The sequence below is a fragment of the Pyxicephalus adspersus genome, chromosome 3 (assembly GCF_032062135.1).
Source record: "Pyxicephalus adspersus chromosome 3, UCB_Pads_2.0, whole genome shotgun sequence".
Taxonomy (NCBI): Eukaryota; Metazoa; Chordata; class Amphibia; order Anura; family Pyxicephalidae; genus Pyxicephalus; species Pyxicephalus adspersus.
In genome coordinates, this window is record NC_092860.1 from 61062697 (window position 1) to 61090357 (window position 27661).

Genomic DNA, 27661 nt, shown 5'->3' on the forward strand with positions numbered 1-27661 from the left:
GACTTGAGAGGGGTTGACTGCAAAATTAAAATTGAATCACTAATCAAACTATAATTATTCAAACCAATTGTACATTTCTTCTTTGAATATTGAAAAGTTGGAAAAGATAAGCCACCAAGTAGCATCTTGCAGATTAAATAATTACACAATTCCTAATTACATCCCACTATTCATCAACATCCATGTTCAGTATTTTACATTGTTTGACCTTTTATTGTTAACACTTGCTGACCTTTCTTCAATAAATCTAATAGTCATTGATAGACAAATGTCAATAGGTGGCACTGCCTCTGGACCAGATGCAGTTTCTTAATACTCTCACTACAATGTCTCTAAGGTTGTTGGGGATAATTGCTATGAAATCATTTACAGTCATTGTGACAAAAAGTGTATCAGCTTATTTGTCAATCCAGTAAAACAGCTGAAGAGCCAATCAGTTAGAAGATCTGACCTATAGCACATTTACAACAGGAAAAGGAGTGCCAGTAGGATAATATATCGCACGATATCAAATCAAAGCTTGTTGCTTACTTGCAGTCAAAATAATTGTTCACAAAGAAGTCAAGAGGTGTCTCAATACATGAGCAATCATTCTCTATAAACTGCTCAAGAGGCAATGTATATCATTGCAGAGATAAGCCTCAAAATCTACTTCACTGCAACCTTTAACCTAACACTGAAAAACTTTTTTTTTTTTTTTTTTTTTTTTTTTTTAACAGGGATACTCTTTTGTTCAGGTTCTTTCTGTTTGTCCATCAGCTCTCTTTTTTTATTAGTGTACTGTGTATGTATCTCTGAATGTGCAATTCAGTGTACAGTCTCAGCAACAAAATTTTAAAGAGTTGTCATGGGAGCCAAATGTGAGAGATCTTCAGATGGGAACAAATATTCTGGTGATAACGGTTTAGGACTAGAATAATAATTCCCTCACTACAGGGTACTTGCCAAGAAAGCATTAGGAAAGGACTCTCCACAAAAAGACTTAGATAGAAAATAATTGCCTAATAGGGGTTTTAACATTCCCATACTCCACCCATGGCTATTAAAAAAGGCTCATACACTTTAATAATGGTTTTATCTAGCTCAGCAAAAGTTTCTATATTAATTTAAATTTATATATGGTGGTGTAGCATAATTAAACAATACAAACAAGCAGAGCAGGTTTGCAAAGCTGTGAAAAAAGTATAGTGGAAATTAAGGTTATAGCTAAAATCTTTATAAGTTTCCAATATGCGTACAGCTGTAGTACTACAACTTCTGTATCTGAGCTACAGTATAGTAAAATGTGCTATCACAATTTTTCTGCAACTTACATACCATACAAGCAAAATCCCACTGATCAAAATGAGCTAAACTCTGGCAAATGTACAATACCAAAAACTTGGTAAAGCAGAGTCCACACCCTGCATCCTCCAGAAAAACTCATCAGCAAGTGAGGCATGCACTATACTAAAATATATGTGATGTTAGAGGAAATGCTCCTTCCTGCTTTCTATTTCGACATTAATGTTTTATTTGGCCTTCATGTGATTGGATTTTTTTTAGGAAGTTACTAACCAGTTATTCACCTAATATTAATTAAATCAATCCTTCCCACAACTCCCCATCCCCGCTTCATACAAGGCAGAGAACTCTGGGACACTATTCAATCAGCCTCTGTGGTAAAATAGTGTTCCAATCCTGACATATTAGGTAATTATTAAGTTCTCAGATAATTTACAGATCGAGGAAAGCATACACAAATTTTCTTTATGTGTAGGACTAACAATAATAAAGATTTCTATTTCACATGGCTACCCACCTATTACAGATTTGTTGAAAGAATTTTGTTTACAGAACTCTACAGCTAAAGCTAAACTAGAGGGATAGAAAGAAGACAATGTAACTGCATAATGACCAATTTTATTGGTTACATTAACAGTTGATATGACAAGTTAAAGCACTCAATAGAAGTATGGTGTTCTGGTTATACTCTTCTTCCTACTGATCAAATACAATGGCTCCATCTGTTTTAATTACTACAGCACTTCAAGGATCTGGTTTATTTTCATCTTAATTCCATCTGAACACTCACATGAATATTCAGTGGGGATAACTCACCTGTTTCAGGCTCAGTACGATAATTCAGTCAAATAGTATCTCAAAGCAGAAACGTTTGCTGTCCTGACTCTTTGACTGTGCCATGGGGGATTTAAATATGAGGGTTACCATTGCAAACACCCTAAGGCTATGTACACACATGCAATAAGTGTCATTGGAAAGGTTCTTTCACGATCCTTTCCAACGACTAACGACTGCACGATGCATGAACGAGTGCTGTACATACAGAGAGGGGGAGAATGACAGAGTGGCACCCCGCTGTGCTCTCTCCCTTAACTTCCTTTTCGATCCTTCGTCATCCATCATACGTGGATCCGCCAGGGTGGTCGTTCAGAGGATGGACGACAACCTTTGTACACATGCAAAATTCTCGTCCGTTATCAGCCCTGAGCCAAATATCCAACGAGAACCATAGCACGTGGGTACCTAGCCTAAGAATACTAGCTGCCTAAGAATAACAACTCCTAAACTGCATTCCTGAACCAGGCTACAGACTGAAGCAACCGTAATTGCAGTAATTCTTACTTTAAATTTTGGTGTAATTTGTATGTTTCCTGTAGATAAGGGCAGCAATCCAATGTAAAACTGTTTTTGTGATGTGTAGTTTTCTCTAAACTAGGACCAGTCATTGCTGATCTCTTTTTGGAGGAAGGATGGGCTGGATCACTCCTGTAGGCTACCAGCAGCACACTGGATGACCACGCTACTAAAAAAATCTAATATCTGGGTTTGCACAGGCATTTGGTGTAATTAAATCCTTTGTGACAACTGGGGTACATATTTAAATCAAAGTTTTTGTGCCCATAGTTCACCTATATTATCAATCTAAAATATAATGTACAATATTAATAATTAAACATTTTTAAAATACTAGTTTCCGTTAACACAGCACTAAACCATAAAAAGAAGATGGCGGTTATAAAAGACATGTTAACATGTAAGCCATCCATAGTAAAACAAAAAAACTTGAGTTAATAATATTTATGAAATCTACAGTGCAGACAAGCTGTACTTGTGTAAGTTGTGATGAATGGACAGCACAATGCCCTCAGGGATAGCGATGAACTTTATTTTATGTCAGAGGAAAATGGAAATTAGTGTATCATAGAAACACTTAAAAAATGAGGGTATGACCTATTCAGGTCACCCTGTAAATAAATGCAAAGTGAGGTATGAAAGAGAGGCAATATTGTCATTTTCAACTTTTTTTGAACAATCTTCAAAGAAATGTTAACGAGATTTATACAGCTCTGCCTGCCAGAAGGGGAGACCTGTTTAAGTGCGCATTACCATAAATTGAATATTGCCCTTTCTAAGATTTCACATTGTGACCATTGTTGCCAACACCCCATGCTCAACCGAAATCTATGGAAAAATGTTATTTCCCATCCTAAATTTTCCTATGGTTGTTAGCATAGGGCACAAATATACAAGCTTAGCTATGGCTGGCCTTAGGTAGTAAGATGTGTATTGCACCCACTGTGATTCTTAACCTTGGGTGACAGCAGTGTACAGCAGTCTATAAAAGGATTTCCTTGCACAGATTTATGGAATTCTTATTGCCCTTTAATGAATTATAATAAGTAAATAGGGCAAACTAACTGTTCGGCAATTTTTGGACAGCTTTAGACAAATGTGCAAAATCTGATTTCTACAGTTTGAACTTGGTTGGGTCTTTCAGTTACAGAGACTGATAATCATATTAATATGGACCAAACAAAAGGCTAGAAAAGAAAAAAAGGGTTCAGCTATGTTTGACTTATAGGAGAAGAGCTAAAATATCTCTGGATCAAGCCAGTTTATTGAAAATATTATAAATAAACCGACATGTGGTTTTCTCCTTGTTCATTTTTTTTTTTTACTAGATGCTTAGCTTGAATTGCTCATGTTTGTAACTAAACTTACTTCAAGAATATATCACTATTGTGCACAATAATTTGTAAAAACTTAGATTATTGTAGAAAAAATGGTCTAACCATGTTAAAGAAGATCACAAAAAAAGTCACTTGGACAGCTCCACCATATAAAACAATCTATTTCATTAATGACTGACATCCACAATAACTGGCTTATACTGTGTACCAGATTCGCTCATTTTGACTAGAACACCTCTGAATGAGCTCATATGATGATTCATGGAAAGGAACGCACTGCTAAAACAGGTATGGTCTCCTTTTGTCGTCTGCCTGGACAATACTGAAAATGTTGGGACATGCCAGTTCGTCACTCAAGCTGTAATTGTTTCGATGCTGTGTAAGCACTGATGCATCAATTTCACCAGAAGCGCTCCCGAAATTAAAGCTGCATACAGCCATCAAATTACTGTCAATGAAAACAATATTTTGTGATTGTTTTAAACTACACTAAAACAAAGAAGTACTGTACACACAACTACATGGAATTCTAAAGAGAGGGGAGGATGAGCAGGAGGAACCCCACTGCATCTTCCCCCAAAGGAAATGGTTGTTGGTCAGCCATGGATCTCTCTTAACAATGTCTGGGGACCACTATGCACAAGTTAGATTTTGGATTGAATCACACTTCCAGTACCACAATTGTTCATCTCAGGTAGCAATTATGTAGTGTATCCACATTGCTTAAGGATTCTGTACTTTTCAAGATTTGATAAATCCATTATGGAGATGATAGTATTTATGTCCCTGTGCCTGCTAGGAGGATTTCTCTCTTTTCCTGTAGTTTCCTGCCCTGGGAGATCTTGTCAGCCAAAAAAAAAAAAAAAAATCAGGTTCTAACTCTTCCCCTTTTTATCCCAACAATGTTTTGCCTTTTTTATACTATAAAGTGCACTTTACCTTATGAAGGAAGACTAACAAAACTATCATTATATAGCTGTCTGTTGTTTTGGGATGTACCACACCTCCAGTAAACATTTTTACATAAAAAATAAAAAACATGAAGCTGTAATAACAGATACTTCTGGTTGTTCTGGTGACTGTTTCTACTTGCAGGAAGCTTCAACAGTGTTTAGGAGCCCTTGGATTATACACAGCTCCTTGGATTTAGGCTTCCACCACATCGCACAATGTGCAATGTCCTCTTCAGAGGCACCGCACTACAATATGCAATGTGGTGTACTTGAATCAGAGTTCAGGAGGCTGAAAAGTATCTGTTATCCTGTCATCAAATAAGTCCTCAAGTGTTATTTAAATGTAACTCATGGAAGGGGAATAAAGCAAAGGAAATGGCCTACAGGAACGCACATGAGGAAGGAAGGGGCAGGTGGGCTTTTCACAGAACCAAAAGTCAAGTCCACTGCACTTTACACCCAACAGAGGTTCTTTCCTCATGTGCGGTTTTGAAAATAGGACCTTAAACAAACAAGAAATACTAACTACTAAACTATATAGTGTCAACAGCCTAAACTCAGTAGATGTGTTGGGCTGCACCTTTATGGAGCATCTGCAAAACAGCAAGATGAAATCAGTTCAACCCCCATAACCCTCACTATCCTTATTGACAAGAACTTATCCACTGAATGAATGGGAACTCTTGGTGCTAGATAAAGGGACACAGTAGATGCTAGGGCTGCAGCACTGCAAGCTGGAGTGGTTTGGACTACCCATCTATCACTGACAGGTATGCTTACAATGGTAAGCATTTATTCATGTTGTTTCAGTTAAAGCTGAATCCAATTAGACATAAGATGTGTTGTGCCCCCACAAGCAGTAAAGGTTAAATGAAAAGTCACAATGAACCCCATACAGGATTTAAAATCCTTCCAGATATACTAGGATATTCCTATTTTTATAAATATAAAGTGTGCATTTCTCTAACGCAAGGTGACTTACGCAGGATGAGATTAGCCCCCCCCCCTATTCCAAGCTCCACTTACTTTTATTTAACTCTACTGCCCAAGATGCCCACCCCTCCTAGCATTAAGCCCCACCCCTCCCAATTCTTTTGACAGCGTCAGTTGTTTGGCTATCATTTGATGTGTAACCAGTTCTTCCCAAATCACTGATCAGGAAAAGCAGTGTTCTCCCCAGCCCCTTTTAGCCGGGTGCATCACTTGGCACTTTTCAGTAACCACCCAGCTGTTGGGTGCTTGCTAAAGAGTTGGGTCACAATACAGGGGCTGGCACCCGCCTACAATTTCTTCCCACCCAGCCTAAAAAAAATATCTGTGTTTAACACTGAAAAGTATACAGTAAGTTCTAGCTCTAGTTTAGCAATGGAAGCCTTTTACATTTCTTTCATGATAATGTACCTGAAGGTCTCCTAATAAATATTTAAACAACAATTGATTGAGCTAAGCACTAAAAGCCAAGTTTCCGGCGTATAGGCTGGGTTTAAAAGAACCCAAAGAAACAATTAATTGATTTTAAAACAAAAGGCACATATGAACAAATTTTAATTTTTACACTGATTAAGGTAAGAGATCTGAACAGAATTAAGCAGTTGACAGATTCTAAAAGATCTTAAAAAAGTTCTTGAGTTCCATTGGGTTGTGGATAGCAGTGATGTGTTATAAGATATGGATCAAGAAGTTACAAATTATCACCTACATGATCCAACGATTACTATTACTAGTCCTAAAAGAATTGTGATCACTTTCTAAAGGTGAAATGTGGTACAGTGATTTGGGACTGATTAACATTCAGAAATGATCAAATCGATAACAAAATTGGCAGTGGTTCTGTTTGTGTATATTAGGACCAACACTGTTACTTGAAGACACAGCAAGGTACCTGCACTATGGGAAACCTTAGAGATGTCTAAGGCTGGGTGAGAACGCTTTACAAATAGTCTTGGGATTCTTTGGCAGTCAGAATCACCTAATATCATGAAGGGAGAAAACATCCTTTTCCTATATTCCTCCATTAAGGAGTGTGATGATCAGACATGCTATTATTGGGTAAGACACTGACAATTGGCACATATCTGTGCATCCATTGCTCCAAGAAAGATATAAAGAAGACAAGAGTCTGCTACATTCATGGCGATACAGTGCAAAACTGCAAACATACAATGAAAATTTTTGCCTTTATTATTCTATTAGGTAAATGAAAAATCAAGTTACACCAAGTGTGGATAAAGTAAAATGACTTTCTTCCAGACAGTGCAGCGGTGGACGCAGTATGCTAAAAAAAGTTACATTGGGGGGGGGGGGGGATTATGGGGGTGGTATTCTCACAATGTGGAAAACGTTTTAGAAACACATTTCATACATCCTGTTGGTTAATAACCAACTCTTTGGGAATATTCAGCGCAAAGTTTGGTGGGAAATGAGTATAGACATATGCTATGCAATTTGCAACACAGCCAACAACCATGAAGGCTTCTAAGAGTAGTTGGGGTCACCATAACCATTTCCATACTGAAAAAGAGTAATTTGATTTGATGATGAATAAATCTAGACATACAGCATTCACTAAACCATCAATACAAAGTCAAAATGAATAAATCCAAACCAACAGATGTACCCATAAGAAAATATTTCCTAAAACATGTCAGGAGGGATAAACCAATGATGAAGTAAAGTAACCCAGAGTATCCAACAAATGAATGTTGGGAGTCCTCGATGGACTGGGCACCTTGTTATAGGATAGAGGCTTTTTATATGGAAATTATTCAAATACAACCCAACAATTTTAGAAATTCTGAGTCGTTTTACTGATCCCGGTGGGTGCAAGTGATGCTTTCCAATGGAAATTGGTTGGATCCTCCATCCCATCCTTGGCTATTTAGTGACGGCTTGTGTCAGATAATATTCTAAAGTCTACATGGTCTTCTAAAGTACACCAAACCATTTTGTTCAGTTTCATAGGAGGATAGATTCTCTATCAGGCCTTTACTACCATTTGTACCCTTTCTATATTGTCAGAGCTGGTCATTGAAACTGAGAAATCTTCACAGGAGAACTTTCCCTGACTTCCTGTTGCGTCTACAGCACAGGTAGTAAGGAAATTTAATATATGGGACACAGATAGTAAAAAATAAAATTAAGGTTTATACCAATTACTTCCTAAATTCTCATGAACAAAAAAATTATTTAGATTTACTTTAGGATGTACAACCACCAATCCTCCACCCCCACCCACTGCATTCTTTTAAATTAAAGTAAAAAAAAAATCTTTTTAGAAAAATAGAAAAAGTTGCACAGATGTCAGAATACACTGGAATGACATTACAGATCCAATTTATCAATGTTTTACACACCTTTCACATAAAATCTCATTAGTAACAGTGGTTAATCTTGGGTGAGTCATGTGAATGTATAAAGGCATTTGGTGGATCCGAGGTGGACCGAACCAGTTATGTACCATAGACTGTATACATAGAAGAAAGGAGCATTGAAGAAGAATAAGGAGCATCAGTACAGAGAGACCAGTGTGCAGCGAGAAATAGTGAGCTGGGCTCAGGAATAAGGGAGAACGGACAGGAAACAAAGGCCGTATAGTTTGGAGTAGCTGCGCCTCACTTTCTCACGCATCTCCCGTTCTGTGTCAAGCTCTCTCTGCAATGTCTGCGCCCTGTCTTCAGCATCGTCGGCCTGTTGCTGCAGAGCCTGGATCTTCCTCTTCACTGCTTCCAGGGAGTTTAGTCCTGCCATTGTGTCCAAGTGTGGGATATCTGACTATTAGGCTTCCAAATTTCCTTTGCACAGTGCACGGGCTCCGACTAGCAGCTCCCGGTCACACAAATGACTAGAAGAGGGTGGAAGTTAGTGCACCAGGCTGGGATAAGTCAGCGTTCCAGTGTGCCCTCATAAACTTGAAAAAGGTAATTTGGAAGCCTGTGGGTGCTGCCTGCAGAATCAGTCTAGTCAATGAGTTGTAGGATGGAATTCTTGGGTGAGGTCATGGCACAAAAAGGGCGTGAGGGGGGCGGAGTCTTACGGTGACGTCGGCCAGGCGCAGGGCGGCTCAACCGTTTTTCGACTTATTTGGGAAAGAAATTGTGGATTTTCCTGCCCCTTAGCTGAATGACTGAAGACCTGGAACGTTCCGGCTGCTCCCATCTTGCCTTACATTCTCGGGGGGGGGGGTGTTAATGGAGCGACAGGATATAAGGGATTCCATAGATTCCAGCCTGGTAGCACAGCCAACTGACCTGTGCCATGTACGTAAGGACAGACATACGTGTAATCATATAAATATCCATCCAGGTGGCGTGTTACACCATGTTGTATTAGTGGCCATTCACTCATAATCAGGCTGCCCAATGCTCCACAGCAGTCCAAAAATTGAGCATGGGCTGATTTTGGGAGCACTGTGGTGTACTGTGAAGGTACATTGGGGAGCCATTAGGAATAAATATCACATCATCATACAACCCTCATATGCTGTATACTGTGTGGCTGTGTTAACAAGTTTGGCAGATTTCCAGTGTATAAAATGTGCTGCAAATCAAGAAACAATCATACAATGTGCAAATATTTGCACTGTGTTGCGGTGCTTTTGTAAACGACTGGCACTGCGGCCCACTAACCCATATTTACCCATGCGCACCCCAAAAACATACGTTTTTCAGGCCCATTAGACATGTGCAGGGATTACATCTGCAGTGGCTGTCCATAGTTGATGAGGATCACCATGGAGTCAGTGGTTACAATGGCATCATTCTGGGACACAGTGTTCTGCCCGTCATAGCTGAATGGTGCCTGCAAACCAGTAAGGCTAGGTACACACGTGCAATGGTTCACATCCAATAATTGGCTTAGGACTTATATGGGATAAGAATATTGCATGTGTACAGGGCTTGTCGTCCATCGTCTGAACAACCGTCCTGGCGGATCCACAAACGGTGGGTGACGAACGATTGTAATAGAAGTGAAGGGGAACAGAGGGCAGCGAGGTGCCTCTCCGTTATTCTCCCCCTTCCCTCTTCATAGGTCAGAAGGTTGCTGTATGTATAGCGCTCATTCATGCATCGTGCAGTCGTAGGAAGAGATCGTGAAAGATCCTTTCCAACGTCAATTATTGCATTATTGTGTACATAGCCTAAGTCTGAGCTATATTCAGCTAGTATGTTCTGCATAAGGGGCATAAGGTCAACACCCAAAAATACTTCAGTTCCACTTTAAATATGTGCATTGTAGTGGCATACTGTAGGTGAACAAAGTCATAACTTTGATTTTAGGATAAGAATGAGGAGTATGTAGGTAAGTGACATCTTCAGGTACAAGCACCATAAAATACACAAACTATGATTTGTCACATTCACAAGTGCCATTACTTTTCCTTTATTCTGGCTTTGTGAAAGAATGAATGCTGTTATTTAGAGAAGCCATTCTCAACCAGGAACTTTGGCTGTGGCTTTATTAACATTTTTTTTGATGATGCCTGCATAGTGTGGGACTAACTTCACTTGGCAAATCCATGACACCTTTAAACTTTATAACTGTTTGTAAGGGTGTCATTTTTAGCAATCATTGTAAGAGGGGAATCCTTTCCACTGACTATCAATGTGATGGTCATTTTTTCCCCCAGCCCTTGATTTTATCAGGGATTCCTCAAAAAATGTCAAGGCTTTCTCTGAGAAATTTTAATGAAAAATACAGGATTCTGAAATAATAAAACATGCAGGTTTAATATTAATATTAAAGATTTAAAGGGATGTAACAATAGTCATGTCTGCAGTGGAGAGTTAAGAGGATATTGACTTTATATTCTTAGCACCTGCTAAAACATGCAAGGCATGGCTGATCTTCCTATACTAGGACCTGTCACTGACCTGCACAATTAAGATAAAATATCGATATATATTTTACCTATGACATGGGCAATATAATAGTGAATTCTATGGTGATGTATATTTGGTGATATGCCAACTGCTGCAAGATATATATCACCTGGAACGGTACAAATAAATCAGCTTCCAATATGTAGCAGACCTTCCCATCCAAAGGCCTGCCAATCTCTACTTTAGACTAAAGCTACGTAAACACGTGCAAGAATTGTCACTGGAAACTAATGATTAACGACTGATCATTTCGATAATCGTTAACAAAAAAAAAATGTCTGAACAACAGGCCAACGACACGGATGAACGAGGAATGTTGCTGGAAACAAAGGACCGTCCTAGTGGATCTGTTTGAGCAATGATCGTTCGCTATCTGTTGTGTGTAGGGTCATGTAGTGATCGTGGATAGTTCTGCGTTACACTTACCTGTCTCCAATACAGGTCACTGCATCGTTAAAACGATCGTATCTTGTGTGTGTACATTATTGTTGGATTATATTTGAGCGTATTGATACAGTATGTACAGAATTGTGCACTATACGATCATTCAAAATAATCGTGAATAATCGCTGATCTGTCATTAGTCATTCATTTTCTAATGACAATTAGAAAATGCACGCGTGTACCTAAGTCGCGTGTGCCAAAGTCTTCATACCGTCCACACTGTTTGCAACCATTCTGTTTGTAGATAATATAGTGTAATTACTTTGCTGTGCTAGATTGCCTTATTCAGCATACTAGCTTCCTGCACTACTCTTCAGAGTCCTGACCATTTTTTAGACTCCTGCAATTTTTAAAAAATATCAGATTTGGATAAAAAAAAATAAACTAAAGAAAGGTGCAGCAGTGTTCATATATTAGCTATGTACACACGTGCAATAATTGTCATTGAAAAGGATTTTTCACGGTCGTTTCACAATGACAAACGACTAAACGATGCATGAATAAACGCTGTACATCAGTGCCCTTCTGCTCTATGGAAAGGGGAGAGGGGAGGGGGAAGAACAACTGAGCGGCACCCCGCTGCATTCTCTCCCATTCAATTTTATTACGATTGTTCCTCGTCAGTGAATCTGCCATCTGACCTGTGTATGTAGGCTTACAGCAAAAGCAAGCTGTAGAAGATATATCAATGCTGATACATCACAGCAGGAGCAGGCTGATAAGGGGACTGACAATGTTTATAAAGCTGCGTACACACGTGCAATTTTTGTCGTTGTAAAGGATCTTTCACGATCCTTTCCAACGACAAGGGAGTGCACGATGCATGAACGGTGCTGTACATACAGCACCGTTCATGCTCTATGGAGAGGGGAGGGGGAGAGCGACGGAGCGGCACCCTGCTGCGCGCTCTCCCCCTTCCCTTTCATTAGGATCGGTTGTCGTCCATCGTCCGTGGATCCGGCAGGACGGTCGTTCGGACGATGGACGACACCGACTGTACACACGGCAGATTTTCGCCCGATATTTGGCCGATGCCGATTATCGGGCGATAAAAATCTGACGTGTGTACGTAGCTTATGTCAGTTTGTTGGTAATTCTTAATCTATCTACTTCAAGATTATCAATTGTCTCAGTTTAGTAGTAGGCATTGTCCTCTGGTATCAAATACTGCATTATATAGTGGAGTCATATCAGATCCTGGGAAATAAATCTGCTAATGGGATATATCAAGCCAAGCATACAATTCTCTTGTAAATTTTTGCTAAGTAAAAATTTTATATGTCAACACATCAATACTGATTGCATTTTCATGGAAGAGGAGGCACCAGCTGTTAGCCCTGATCGTTTTTACTTGACCAAATTTGTCACATTAGATTTCTTCCCGTTATATATTTTGTTTTTCTTTAAAAAAGTCATTTCATACATCACTCATTTTCTGAAGACTCCAGTGCATGCCATTATCTATTCTGCTGTGTCAGATAGATCGAATATAACCTGGTCCTGTGAGCCCAGAATATTGTCCAGTAGGGAAGGGGGGAATTTGATGTATTTCTTTGTGACGACTGAACACTCTTCTGATTATGAATTGTACAGTAAAATAAATCTAGGCAACATATAAGCAGCAAATGTGAGGCAATATGGACATGGTACATCATGAAACTAGGATATTTTTTTTCCTGAACAGCATGTGAAGTTTTATGGGACCTCAGATACAGAGACATCCATACAACAAGGCCTGAGGAGGAAAGAGGGAGAATACTGATGCTGACAACAGATGACTAGCATTGGAAATTTGCAGGATGTAACCATTATTTCTATTTACATTTTTTCATGGGATTTTCTTTTTTTGCTTGAATGTGTTGACTAATTTATTATTACCCAATATATGTATTGGTACCCTCAGTGTCACAGGCCAAGCATTATCTGTTTGGATATCATCAATCCTCACAAATATAAGCATTATGAGTTTTTTTAATGTTAACAAAATTACACAGTAACAAATGTATATAGACTTTTTTTTTTTTTTTTTACACATCTGAAAATTCAAAGCTTGAAAGAAACCTACAATAGATATAACTTAAACCTGAACTACAGATACATACACAAATGCATCTCTAATTTATTGATACATATTTAAATGTACATTTTAAATGTACAAGTACTTTAACTTGGTCTAATATCAGACATTTGCAATCTCTTGTACTCCCAAGGTCAGATTGGGAACACTAGGAACCAATAAGTTGTGCTGCAGTGTAAATTTGTAAACAAAGGGATATGCTGATAGAAGGAGAGAGTAGGACAGTAGGAGAGATTAACCAGGCTGTAGTTGTGACAAGACTTGTGTTACTTAATTGTATAGGAGAAAAAGTCTGCTGCTATGCCAGCTATGTTTCGACTTGTGGCTGGAACAGGCATTCCTGTTGACTCCTTTTCAGTCGCTCGACTGCACTTATTCTACAAACCAGAATTTAAAAAATTTTACATCATGGTGTAGTGAACCTCTCCTTTCCACCCCCATTCATTTTCCAGGGTGGTTGCAGGTGAGATGCAACATTTAGAATTTCACCAGAGTGGTTCCGGGGTGTGAGGAAACAAACTATACCACAACCTCACTGCCGGTCCAAACAAAGCCTTAGCGGTCTATTGATGGATGTATATGTCTTCCCAGCCTTGTGCTTAAAGGCATCCTGTCAGACAACATAGTAAGTTCCCAGACTTCTCAATGGTATTAATTAAAATAGTTTTTTGTAATAGTGCCTTCTGATCAAAAAGAATCAATAATATTCATATTTCATACATTCCTAAATAAAATACTTTTGGAATTTGAAGATCACATTCATGTTTGCCATCGTTACTGTTGCATTATGTTGCAGGAAACTCGTATAATATGTCTGACAAGTTACTTTTCCTGATTATGAAGTAAAATACATAAATATGCAGATAACAATATCTACCATCAATTTATTAACAATGATCAATCATCAAAGTAGAGAGGGAATTTATACCTTGACCTAAATTCTAAACATGTTTTATCTTCCAAAAGTATTTGATAAGAAAATTGTTTTCCAGTGACAGATTTAATAATGCAGTGTACAAACTACAGGAAATGGGCATGAAGGAAATGCTGGTTACATCTAGAAGTTTCGGGAATGTCTGGAGCAAATGAGATTGATGACAGGAGCATAGTAAAAATTCCAAGATCTAAGTATGTGACCTATAGGATTGCCTAGCTGGAAACCAGAAACACATGAAAACAGAGAGGACAAAGAGTTGTAAGCAGAAGCAAAGAGATACACAGACAGATGGCCATGCATGGAAGTCACAACCAATACAGGCAAACAAAGGGGATCAGTAGAAACCAATGTGATTGAGATAAGCAGACTCAAACAAACTCTGGAACAGACAGAGGGTGGGGTAGAGCAGCAAACAAAAATAATGCAGACAGATGCACCAGCGCTGGCTGGTGAGGATGTAACCCTTATAAAGCTACAGAGAATATTTATAGATAAGCAAAAGACAGCAGAAACACAAACTGACAGAACAGCCCCAACAAAGGAAACATGACAAACCAGTACTAAGAAAAATATGGAGGCTGCCATGCTGGGAAATGTTCTGCTTTATATTTGTATGTATGTTTGTATATTTTGTATGTATATACATATGCCAATATATTTATAGGTAGAACAGCACAATTTAAAAAAAAAAACTTGTATACAATCCAGAGAAAAAACAGTTGAGGTTTGAAAAGTGCTCAAAGTTTTCAGGAGCATAGGTAAATAGAACGTAGACTACCCACTTTATACCAGGGTATCCTTTCTGGCAGTTCCACCCTTTGCCACCATTGCAGTAAATGTATTTCTATTCAGTGGCCACTTTTGTGTTTACCCTGGCTAAAGTGAGGTGTATCATTGGGTGTATCAATATTAGCTGGACAGTACTTTGTAATATTTGGAGCCTAACGTCCCCAATGTGAACTGGAAGCACAGGGCCAGAGGAATGGCACAGTTAATATACATTCTAACGTTATACTGTAATTTCTGTCATTATCAGCATGTGAATATGTTGTTCATACCAATGATGGTTTCAGAAAATAACATTTTTGATAAATATTGAAACAAGACTGCAAGTATGAAAAAATCCTAAAACATGTCATTTGCATGCATTAAATGTAAGAATATATCAAATGATTAAAAGTGTATCATGGTATTCTAGTTCAAGTTATGCAGAAGGTATGAATACAGTATATGAATTGGGAAATGCTATAAAGAATATAATTAAATTAATTTAATTATAATACAATTTTGGAATGTAGCAATATGACAAAAGGTTATTTTTTTATTTTATTAGGTTATAATTCCAGATGGTATCCACAAATCCAGTCCCTGTGTACAGAACTCAATTCCTTTATCAACAGGAATTTAAAAAACTGTTGATATTTTTGCTGAGTGCCAAAGCAATTCCAGCTTTACATTATAGAGGTATATTGTGTTTTTTCCTATTATGTATACAACTCATACCTGACATTTTTAAAAGGGCTCTTCCAGAGCAAAAAGTTGAGAAGGGTTGCTTTGTACAATTCACATATGCTGCAGTCTTTAAGTATGCCTTATACAGGGCCACAAGACAGTCTCAGAAAGATACAAACTTCAAGATATATACATTTTATTTACTAGAAAACTATTGTTTGCAGAATGAGAGTGCAGGAATGGCAGCAGTCATATCATTTTAGAATCTATGTCAGTTTTAGGATAGAGCCAACTGGCCAATTTCCTGGGGCTCCCACCTTATCCAGGTGCCAATTGACAGAATGAGAAGGGGTAGGGAACTAAAATTATATGCATTTGGGACCCCCCACTTCATATTGTCCCAGAGCCACATTTTGTCCAACACCATCTCCTAGAATAGGTTTCCTTTACTACTTTGGAGAATTAGAGTGGTGATTTCTGTCTCCATGTAGTACGGCTGGAATTCCACTATGACCAGTCACTGAATCATACATTTCACACATATCAGATAATTTATATCATCAATAAAGAAATACAAGAGAGAAAGAAGGGTTTTTAAGGCAAACATGTGATTGTATTAAAGATCATTTCTCATAATACACAACAAAATGTCAATACTGACTTGAGAATATGTCCAAGTCAGTCTAATAAAGGCCCATTCAGGGCGCTAGACAGAAGGCTTCTAACCAAAAAATATAGCGCAATATATGATATAAATCGTGTCGCATACATATGTCGATAACCCGACACGTTTCGCCCGACTTGGGCTTCTTCAGGGGTACTGTACGTATAGCGGAGTTACACAAATTTTCTTGACAGTATCTAGGTGCATAGTAGATATATTGTATAAGTACAGGGAATAGTAAGTATACATAAATAATGACTCAGCGTGGCTATGTAGACCACCGCTGCGGTCTCTGTTTTCAACCTAGCCAAGGATCTGGTTGAAGGTAATGCCTGACCACTATCTATTTTCCACTTATCTGGCAGACTTCAAAATAATTTACTATTTACCCTTTACTCATTATGTTATTTATAATCAACCTAACCAAATTATTTTATATTGTTTTTTTATTACAATAGATATTTAACAAAAATATTTAACAGATCGTAAATTTGTAATAGTATGCATGATATGTCAGCACAAAGCAACTCCCAAATACCGTCTCTTTATTAGCTCATATAACTATAGCACTCATGACATTAAATTTAAATAAATAAATAAATCTACAACATGGTCATATTGATGCTCCTGCATCTGATACCATGAAAATTAAAAAAACAGAAAGGCTTAATCGCTGGGCTGGTAAAACAGCAGGAAGAAATTCAACTCGCTTTGTTCTGCACCCAAATACAATCTGAGTTGTCAGAAGATCTCAGGTTTATGATCACCTCCCTTTTGAAGAATAATTTTCACTCAATCTAAAGAAACAAGCTAGGAAGGTGGTACCTAAGTTTGGTGGTAGACACAATTTCATGGTTGTTCTAATCTAACTTGCATGGTTTCTTCTTTAGTACCCATCTCAGGGACCGAACACTGTGCTTATAATGCTAATAATTTAGGTACCATCTTGTCAGATGATGTTGTCCTTCATCCTAGGTTGGATCATGAGCTGATGGTTTATGAGTCAGGGCAGCCTAGAATGATGGAAACTGAAGGGTGTTGGAGAAGGGAAAATGTTTTATTGTGTCAGGGAAATCAAGAAAGAATTATAAAGGAACAATGTTGGGATAAAACAGGATCATGTTTAATGGATGTTCCTAATTTTCCTCTTAACTATCTAAAGTATATGGGATAAGGTTATTGATGCTGGTATCAAGTGAGTAATGATATAACATTTTCTGTTTTTACTCAGAAAGTTACTTTACCTCGTGTTTTTTATTGTGTCTCCGCTCCTGTCCCGGGCATGAATGTAGCAGACAAACAAGGATGCACCCGTCACCCCAGAAAAAAGGTTAGACGTCAAACCAGATACCCCTATTAGGTTACGAAATGAAATCTGGGTTTGGAGCCAAGTTAAAAGCTTAGTTATTGAATTTTGATAAAGAAAATGAACTATTGAATACACTAGGGGGTCTTGAAAGCCGAGCAACCATATGTCTTACTCTATGATCGAAGTAAACTGTTGCAGGTATCACATGCTCTTGAGGAGGTTGCCAATTATCTTGGTTGGAAAGTGTATTTGGATACAGTCCTAAAAAAAACTGCCTTTTTAAATCTTATGCTTTATCAAATAATCATAATACTTTTTTTCACTATATTGCTTTACTCGCTTATAATAATCATAAGAACAGGAAACTAAGTGTAAAAAGGTGTAAAAACCCAAAAAATGTACCTCTACTAGATACCTCCTTTTGAACAGTAAGAGATGAATAGCGTAGGTGCACTCCTTCAACGCAACTCCCTAACTTCTGACGTCAGAGGGGACACCTCTTTTGTTTTGGGTATCAACAGAGTTTGATCACCTCTGGGAAAGATGCTTGATGTCTCATTATAGGTATGGTAGATGTGGGCAGTCAACTCCCTGGGGATGGACAAGGTGCCTACAAGGGCCTGAGTACCACTATATCGGAAGAATTAGGCTTCTGGTGAAGTGTATGTACAGGGAGTAGCTCTGACTGCCCAGGTTAGAAAGGTTTGCAATGTTTAAAACCTTTTGATATTTTGTTTTTGAAATGGTCTACTCCTAAACTTTTAGTTGTGTACATTTTTTGTTTTTTTTCAACATATATTTCAACTCATGCTAAATCACCTTTATTCAATGCTGACCTCATCTATCTTGGAGAATATCATTAAATGTTTTGTAGATTTTACATTCATACAAGATGGCTAAGCAATACTTGACCCTGTTACACCCACACCTGAAGATTATTTGTTACTCAAACCAAAGTCTTAATAAAAGTTACTACAAGGAACCCATTACACTTTTAGAGGATAAAGTTTCCAGGAAGTCCTGATACAAGCCTGGTTGAGCCATAGACCATCATCTCACCTATGGGGATGCTACCCCAGTCCTCAAAGGGAGAAGGATGAAAGTACTCCTGTGAGGGTTTCCTGTAAATACCATGAAAGCCGTGATGTATAGTGCAAGCTCCAGGCCTACAGTCTTCCCTGGCACCTAAGACCTACATCAAAGTTTGGAAAGCTATCTTTGTTGCCAGTGCTGGATATCTTTATATTTTCTTCGCTTATGCAACACCAATTTGAATCTAAACTGGTGTTGCCAACGAGTAAGTGGTGTGGGTGGCAGGCTCCCCAAGTCCCTTTACAAGTACAAAATCCCTAAAGGCAATATAAGGTCAGGGAATGAACTTGAGGAGGGAAATTATGTGAACATTTAGATTTTATATAAGAAGGAATCATAAAGTATATGATATACAAGGCTTTGGCCTCATACCAACAAAATACTTTTTTATCTACACCTTTTGTTTTCCTCGGTTCAGGCTTGTGACTAGTGTTGTTGTTCAAATTCCGGTCGTCCTAATGTTCGACCCAAATATGACCGTTTGAATTCGGGTGGACCCAACCTGAATTTTGCTGGATTCGAAGCCCGGAATTCGACCCTCCCACAATGCCTAGGGACCTCCCCCATGATGCATAGGGCCCTCCTATAACAGCAGGGATGCTCCCCTCTTTGTTTTGGCAGGCAGCCGATTGGCTGTCTGTCACTGCATGCCAAACAGGCAGCCATTGGCCTATATAAGGCCAGGGCGTGCCTGCATTTACCACTCCTGACAGAGATTTGCTAGCATCACAACCTTTCTGTGCTGCTTGGCTTGCTTTGTCAAAGTTAAAAAAAAGTGCTTTACTTTGTTAGACTATGTCACACTCACACTATTAGTTATATAGATTGTTGGATTGTACTGTATTGGTGCAGTCCTGAAATCTACTGTACTCAGATAGGTAGAGTGTTTCACTGTTAGCTAGATAGATAGATACATAGATAGATACATTGATAGATAGATAGATAGATAGATAGATAGATAGTCAGTGTGCAGCCAGAGGCAGGGTCCCCTCGCTGACTGCATGCACAGTATTATTATTATTATTATTATTATTAATAAACAGGATTTATATAGCGCCAACATATTACGCAGCGCTGTACATTCAATAGGAGTAGGTGGCAATGTCTTGGGCAGAGAAGGATGTTGTGGGGGGAGCAGGTGTGGGGTTTAGGAGGGAGTCAATTGTCAGTATCACACTTGTACTTAGAGACAGACACACAGACGCAGTGTATACTGCAGTATATATTTTGTATACTGTGCTGCATATTACAAGTGTCAACACTGAAGGAAAGTGCTGCACACAGCACACACAGCGCACTTGCATTTTTTGTGTCAACCCCCCCCCCCCCCAATAAAAAAATCCACTTACTGTACAAATTTGCATATACATATAGCATATTAGCTACAAAGTATTTTGCGGGGTGTTATTGCCACACTATAAACAAGAGGTAGTGGAGTACATGACCCAGCCTGGGTCAAGTGATTATACCCCCTCTTCATCCCAGACACAGGCCTTACAGGTGTCCCAAACAGTCCATACACCTGTTCCTCCTAGTTCTTCATCAGCGGCTGGAAAGTCACGTGTACAGCAGTATGTAGAGGAGTCCCACCGAGGGGTTGGAGAGATGGAGCTACAAGCATTCCCTCAAGATGCTCAGTTGTTTCAGTCATCTGACGAAGAGAGTCAGTTCACAGGCTTTCCCCCCACTTACTTTTCACCAAAACACTCTGAGCCAGACGAGCCAATTTAAACTGGCTCCAAAAGGCCGCTGCTTTCTTTTCGGCACATATAGGGAAACTGTCTCTTCTGATGATGATGATGATGTCCTTGATCCAACATGGGGCGAACAAGGAGATCATCATAGGCAGGAAGAGGAGGAGGAGGAGGAAGAAGAGGAGGAGTAGGTTGCAGAGTGCCCTCAAAGAGTGCCCGCATTCTTCAAGTACCAGTGAGGCAAGTCATGGACGTAAATCGTCGGAAGCTGACACCACAGCTTTGCCTAAACAACCGTGGTGTTATGCAAGCAGGTGTTATGCAAGCAGGTGTGGACCCACTGTGCCACTGACTGGGTACACTCCAGAGGGGCATGACTAAGCAGCTACCTGGTTTTCACTAGAGCTTCTGATGGTGAGGATAGGCTTGGGCTGCAGGGTAGCTGCCAGGTGCTTCTCCAGAGCAATCCCCAGGCCAGTGGCAGCTGACCACAGGAGTCAGGAAACCCGGTGCTTGCGTGGCCAAGAAGTCCAGAAACAAAGATCCAAGGTCAGGGTCAGGCGGCAATCAGGCAAAGTCCAAAAACATAATCCGAGGTCAGGGTCAGGCAGCAAACAGGCAAAGTCCAAAAACGTAATCCGAGGTCAGGGTCAGGCAGCAAACAGGCAAAGTCCAAAAACGTAAGCAAGGTTCGGTACACAGCAAGGCAAAACAGAGAAAACACCTAGCACTGAGAGTTACACAAGGTAAACCTAGAGATTGCTCAGGCAACTTCCTGTAGGAAGTACAGGAAACCTGCAGGAAACCAGCCATGGGCTGTAAAAAACAGAGGGCGTGTATGTGTTACCTCATAGATTAAGAGAGACACACCCACGCCAGCTCAAACACCAGAGCAAGTCTCAGCATGAAGGAAACACAGGCATGGAACACAGGTAGTGGGGTTACCTGAAAGATAGGGCCCGGCGCCCGTGCCTGCAATTAGGAGCAGCGGCGCCGGCACGACTTGCAGTGCTAACACGTGGACCACCACCATGAGCACCAGCTCCAGAGCACCTTTAGGCCCAGTTAGATGTTCGCCAATGTGGGCATTTTTTAATGTCCATAGTGATGACAACACTATGGTCATCTGCAAACTGTGTGCTCAGCATTCAACAAGGCCAAAACCCAAATCAACTTGGAACAAGTTGCATGAGCACTCATTTAAAAAGCCACCACCCGGTAACCTGGCAGGAACACATGGTAAAAGCACAGAGCTCTGTGTGACCACCTCTGCCCAAGAAGCAAGCTCAAACTGCTCGATCTTCCTCAGCTGCCTTTCCTCCTTCTGCCACCAAAGGGACCCGTGCTGCTGCCAGCAATTTGAGTGGGGCATTTAGCCGAGCATTACCTTTTTGCCTAGGCATCTTTGCCATCCCCCACAACTTCTACCCCTTCGTCAAAACTTTCTGTGGTTAGCATTAGCAGCATCCAACCTTCCATCCCCCAGATGCTGGAGCGCAAGAGGAAATATGGCCCAAATGACCCCAAAATAAAGCTAATCAATGCGGCAATTGCACAGCTGATTGCGTTAGAGCTCCTCCCTTACCGGCTGGTGGACTCCAATGCGTTCCGTTACGCATTCCTCTGTGCAAACCCACAGTACGTTATGCCTAAGCGACAGTATTTTGCACGTGCGGAGCAATGTGTCTATGGCCCTGCAGCACTCAGTTTCTGGCAAGGTGCGCCTGACAACCGACAGTTGGTCAAGCAAGCATGGAGTGGGAAGATATATTTCCTATACAGCTCACTGGGTAACTTTGGTGGCAGCAGAGGAAGATGCAGCTGCAGCAAGGCCTGCAAACCTAACTCTGCCCAGAGCACATGGCCATGCAATTTCCTCCTCAACCTCCACTTCCACCTCCTCCTTTGACTCTTGTGCCTCAACGTGTTCCTCCAGGGACACTTTGCCGTGGAGACCCAGCACCTCCCATTCGGCAGCATCTGTTCACCGCCAGCAACAACCTGCAGTTTGCTTTTTCGGTGCAAATTCAGACCATGCCACGCAATCCTGAGGTTGCGATGCCTGGGTTACGAGGCTGGGGTCCACACGGGCGCAGCCATTCTAAGTACCTTTCAGGAGCAGGAGGACATATGGCTAACTCCCAACAGACTTCAGCCAGGCAAGGTCGTGTGTGACAACGGGGCCAATGTGCTGGCAGCCCTGCGTTGTGGGAAACTCACACACGTACCTTGCCTGGCTCACGTCATGAACCAGGTAGTACAGCGGTTCCTTAGGAATTACCCAGGCCTCCGGCCACTGTTGTTGAAGGCCAGAAAGTTGTCAGCCCATTTCCGCCGGTCGTACACAGCCAGTGCCGGATTGGTGGATTCACAGCGAAATCTTAACCTGCCAGTGCACCGGTTAATTTGTGATGTGGCCACAGGTTGGAATTCTACTTTTTACATGCTGCAGCGGCTGACTGAACAACAGAAAGCGGTGGTGGATTACGTGGCAGAGTCTGTTTATTTCAGACGTATACCTACACTAACTTTCTTCAACCCTGCGGAGTGGCTGCAAATTGAGGACTTGTGCACTGTATTGTCATCTTTTGAAGAGGCCACCAGGATGATCAGCAGAGATCAGGCCTGTGTCAGTGACACCATCCCCATCATATGCCTGCTGGAACAGATAATGGTGGATCTCAGACGCGACACAGAGCGGACGCTGCATCAAGAGATGACGTTTCAAACATCATCTCGGACATGCGTGCCTACTAGGCATAGTGCACCACAAATCCAGGAAGAAGAGGAGGTGGAAGAGGATGAGGAGGAAATTGCAGGCATGGGAGAAGGGGAGGAAGGGGCAGAGGAGGATATTGAGGGTACATGGCATCCATCCACCCAGGCATGTTCCGTGGATGGCAAGACCAGGCGGAGGAGGAGGAGGATGACCCTGTGCTGCTGTTCGACCCACAGGAGTGTGGGTCCAGAATTACCTCAGCTGTGGGTAGTGTGAGCCACATGAAAGCCTTCATGCAGGAGTGCATAGCCAAAGATCCATGCATACAACACATAAAAACAAAGACTGACGACTATTGGATTGCTACATTACTGGATCCACGTTACAAGCCTGAGATACAACATCTGATCTTGCCCCAATACAGGGGACCGAAAATGCAGCACTACTAAGAAGTGCTTAAAAAAGGGACTTGTGCTCAGCCTTTCCGGCTGCCTGCAGCAGCAGCAGTAGCAGCAGGGATCCCCATGGCAGTTCCATCAGCCATGGGAGCCAAACAACTGCTTGGGCAAGCGGCATGGGTGGCGGTAGCAGTAGAAGCCAAACTATGCAGGCTTTTTTTCGGGAAGCAAGCTGCCAGTCGTGCAGCAATTGCTAATGACACTCAGCAGCGGTACTCAGTCGGTGCAGGAGTACCTGAGCTCTGCATGGGACATTTGCAAACTGCAAAGCCAGGTCCCACTGGGCTACTGGGTATCCAAGCTTGAGCAGTGGCCGGAGCTGGCAGAACATGCCATTCAGATCCTTGCCGGCCTAGCCGCAAGTGTGTTATCTGAAAGAGCGTTCAGTGCAGCTGGGGGCGTAGTGAGTGACAAACAGATTCGGCTCGCCACAGAAAATGTCGACCAAATCACTTTTATTAAAATGAATAAGGGTTGGATCCGCAATGACTTCCAACACCCCCTCTGCAGAGTCTACTAATTAGTTGTCAACTGCTGCATCGACACCTTGATGGGAAGAGCACGTTCACAACCTTCGACATCTCCTTCTACTCCTCCCCCTAGTGGCCCTCCACCTCTACTCTGTCTCTGAGGTCTATAACTTGCAATGGAGCTGTGTAACTGGCTACATTTTTTTTACCGAGCACCTCCCTCAGGGCCCTCTGCCTCTATCTACTTTGAGGCCTATATCACTTTTAATGGAGCTGTGTGATTCATAATTAAATATTTGTATTTTTAGTAGAGAAATACATACATTTTTCTGTCCTTTTGGATAGATGGCAAGTGGTATCAAAAATAAATATCAGTATTTTTTTACCGAATTACAGAAGTTTTTATGGCTTTTTTGATAGATAGCAAGTAGGATCAGAATGATTACTTAAATATCTGTAATTTTTTTAAAGAAATACAGAAAATTGTCTGTTTATTTTGATAGATTGCAAGAGTTAGCATAAATTATGATAACTCTTGCAATCTATCCAAAAAAATAGAAAAAAAATATGTATTTCTGTAAAAAATAAAGATATTCCATTGTGATACCACTTCTATCTAAAAAAAAGACATAAAGAATTCTGTATTTATGTAAAATGTTTAATTCTGAAACCACTTGCAATCTATCAAAATAAACAGCAAAAGTTCTGTATTTCCGTAAAAAAAACAGATATTTAATTTAGATACTACTTGCTATCTATCAAAATAAACAGAATCATTTCTGTATTTCTGTAAAAAAATACAGATATTTAATTCAGGCTACAACTTGCTATCTATCAAAATAGCCATAAAAATGTATGTATTTCTTATGATTCGTAATTAAATATCAGTATTTTTTAGAGAGAAATACAGATTTTTTCATGGCTATTTGGATAGATAGCAAGTGGGATTATAATTAAATATCCTTATTTTTTTTTTTTACAGAAATAAAGAAGATTTTATGGGTTTTTAGATAGATAATAAGTGCTATCAGAATTAAATATCTGTATTTTATATGGATAAATAGAAATTTGTCTGGCTTATTGATATATTACAAGAGGATATATAATTTATAATTAAAAATTAAAAAATTAAAATTAAAATAATATTATAATTTAGGATACCTCTTGCAATCTATCAGAAAAAAACTAAAAGTTTCTGTAAAAAAAATACAGATATTTTATTATGATAGCACTAAAACCCATAAAAAATTCAGTATTTCTCTCCAGAAAATACAGATATTTCATTCTGATCCCACTTTGCTATATATCTCCAAAGTCATCAAAAATTTCTATATTTCTCTCCCAAAAATCTAGATATTTAATTATGATAGCACTTGGTATCGATCCAAAAGACCATAAAAAATTCTTTATTTCTCTACAGAAAATACAGATCTTTAGTTCTTATCCCACTTTGCTATATATCCCTAAAGCCATAAAAATTGATGTATTACTCTACAAACAATACAGATATTTAATTCTGATAGCACTTGGTAGTTGGTATGTATCCAAAAGGCTATAAAATGTTATATATTTTTCTCCAAAAAATATAGATATTTTATTCTGATAGCACTTGGTATGTATCCTAAAACCCATAAAAATGTATGTATTTATGTGAAACAAATACAGATATTTAACTGTGATAGCACTTGCTAGAAATCTACAAATGATAAAAAAAGTATGTATTTCCCCACAGATTCCACCAAGCCCGTTCCCTTTTATGTGGTTTCACTAGATAGTAGGTATGGAAAGTAGGATTTTCGTTAATCCATTCATGTCTCAATTAGCTACAGCTTCTACACTGTCCATAGAGGTGATGGCCTCAACCTCCAATGCGGTCCATGCTCCGTCACAGGGCCCACCGCCTCCTCCTCCTCCTCTTGCTGTAACTGATGCTGCCACCTGCCCAGTACCCGACCGTAGATCAACCTCCAATGCAGTCCATGCTCCGTCACAGGGCCCACCGCCTCCGACTACTGCTGTTACTGCTGCCGCCTTCCCAGTACTCAACTCTAGATGCAAGATACTAATGCCGTCCACACTTTGTCTCAGAGCCCACCACGTCTTCCTCCTCCTGCTGTAAATGAAGCTGCTGCCTGTCTAGTAACAAACTCTAGATGCCAGATACTAATGCCGTCCACACTCCGTCTCAGAGCCCACCGCCTCCTCCTCCTCTTGCTGTAACTGATGCTGCCACCTGCCAAGTACCCGACTGTAGATGCCAGATACTAATGCCATTCACACTCCGTCTCAGAGCCCACTGCCTCCTCCTCCTGCTGTAAATGATGCTGCCGCCTGCCCTGTAACAAACTCTAGATGCCAGATACTAATGTCGTCCACACTTCTTCTCAGGGCCCACCACCTTCGAATCATGCTGTTACTGCTGCCGCCTGCCTAGTACTCAACTCTAGATCCCAATTACTAATGTCGTCCACACTCCATCTCAGTACTAAATGCCTCCATCCTCATGCTGTTACTGATGTTGCCCAGTACCCAACTCTGGATGCCTGTTACTAATGCCGTCCACACTTTGTCTCAGAGCCCACCACCTCTTCCTCCTGCTGTTACTGCTGCCGCCTTCCCAGTACCCAGCTGTAGATGCCAGTTAACAACGCTGTCCATGCCGCATTTTAGAAAGTTACAGCTAGCAGATAGGAAAAGGCAGTCCCCTACAAAGCAATGTCTCCATTAGCTACAGCTTCTACACTGTCCATATAGGTGACGGCCTCAACCACTAATGCCATCCTTGCTCCATACCAGGGCCCACCACCTCCTCCTCCCAGTGCCCAGCTCTAGATGCCAGTTAACAATGCCATCCACACTTCTCAGGGCCCACTGCCTCCTCCTCCTGCTTGCTGATGCTGCCTCCTGCCCAGTACCCAACTCTAGATGCCACTTGCTAATGCCGCCCAAACTTCGTCTCAGGGCCCACGTCTCCTTCTTCTGCTGTCACTGATACTGCCGCCTGCCCAGTACCCTACCCGACACGTTGGGGAATCTCTGGGCGAAATGCACAATGGCATAATTTACCACCAAGTGCATCATTACAGAACGGACCACCACCTTGTACGGTTCTATTTCCTGACCCGTGTTTCTTCAGAGTACATAGAGAGCGTGCTGGCCAACTTCCAACATGGACCTCAGCCCGACGTTGTCATCATCAACTCGTATTTATAGGATATTATCAGGTATCATGAGCAATCACTGCAAATGTACAAAACCAACCTGGACCACCTGTTTATTCGGCCCACAGAGGTGCTGAGCCCCAAATGTCTGGTAATATGGAACATGTTCATGTCTGTTTAATTCAATGCTGGTGAAGTGCTGGAGTACCCAATTCCTAATGTGCGCTGGGACATCATAGAAGGCAATTTCTACAGTGCTACACTGGCGGTTTTGCACCAATTTGATGTGATTGACATGCACTTCCACTTACGCTTCAAGCTGCGCTCCAGGGTTAAAGATGCCACCCACTCGAATCAGCTGGTTCATCGGAAGTATAC

At 40.6% G+C, this 27661-nt stretch overlaps 1 protein-coding gene across 3 annotated transcripts in view; it reads right to left on the reverse strand.

The window, feature by feature from the left end:
- TPM4 (tropomyosin 4) overlaps positions 1 to 27661 on the reverse strand; it is an 80207-nt gene that overhangs the window by 9311 nt on the left and 43235 nt on the right. The window contains exon 1 of one of the 3 annotated variants that reach the window (XM_072404897.1): positions 8543 to 8894. The exons of 1 other annotated variant lie outside the window; for it this stretch is intronic. In XM_072404897.1, coding sequence (XP_072260998.1) covers positions 8543 to 8674 — 132 coding nt within the window. In that variant the 5' untranslated portion in view covers positions 8675 to 8894. Of the gene's footprint in view, positions 1 to 8542; positions 8895 to 27661 lie in introns of those variants that run through there. One more of the 3 variants, XM_072404898.1, reaches the window with a different exon arrangement.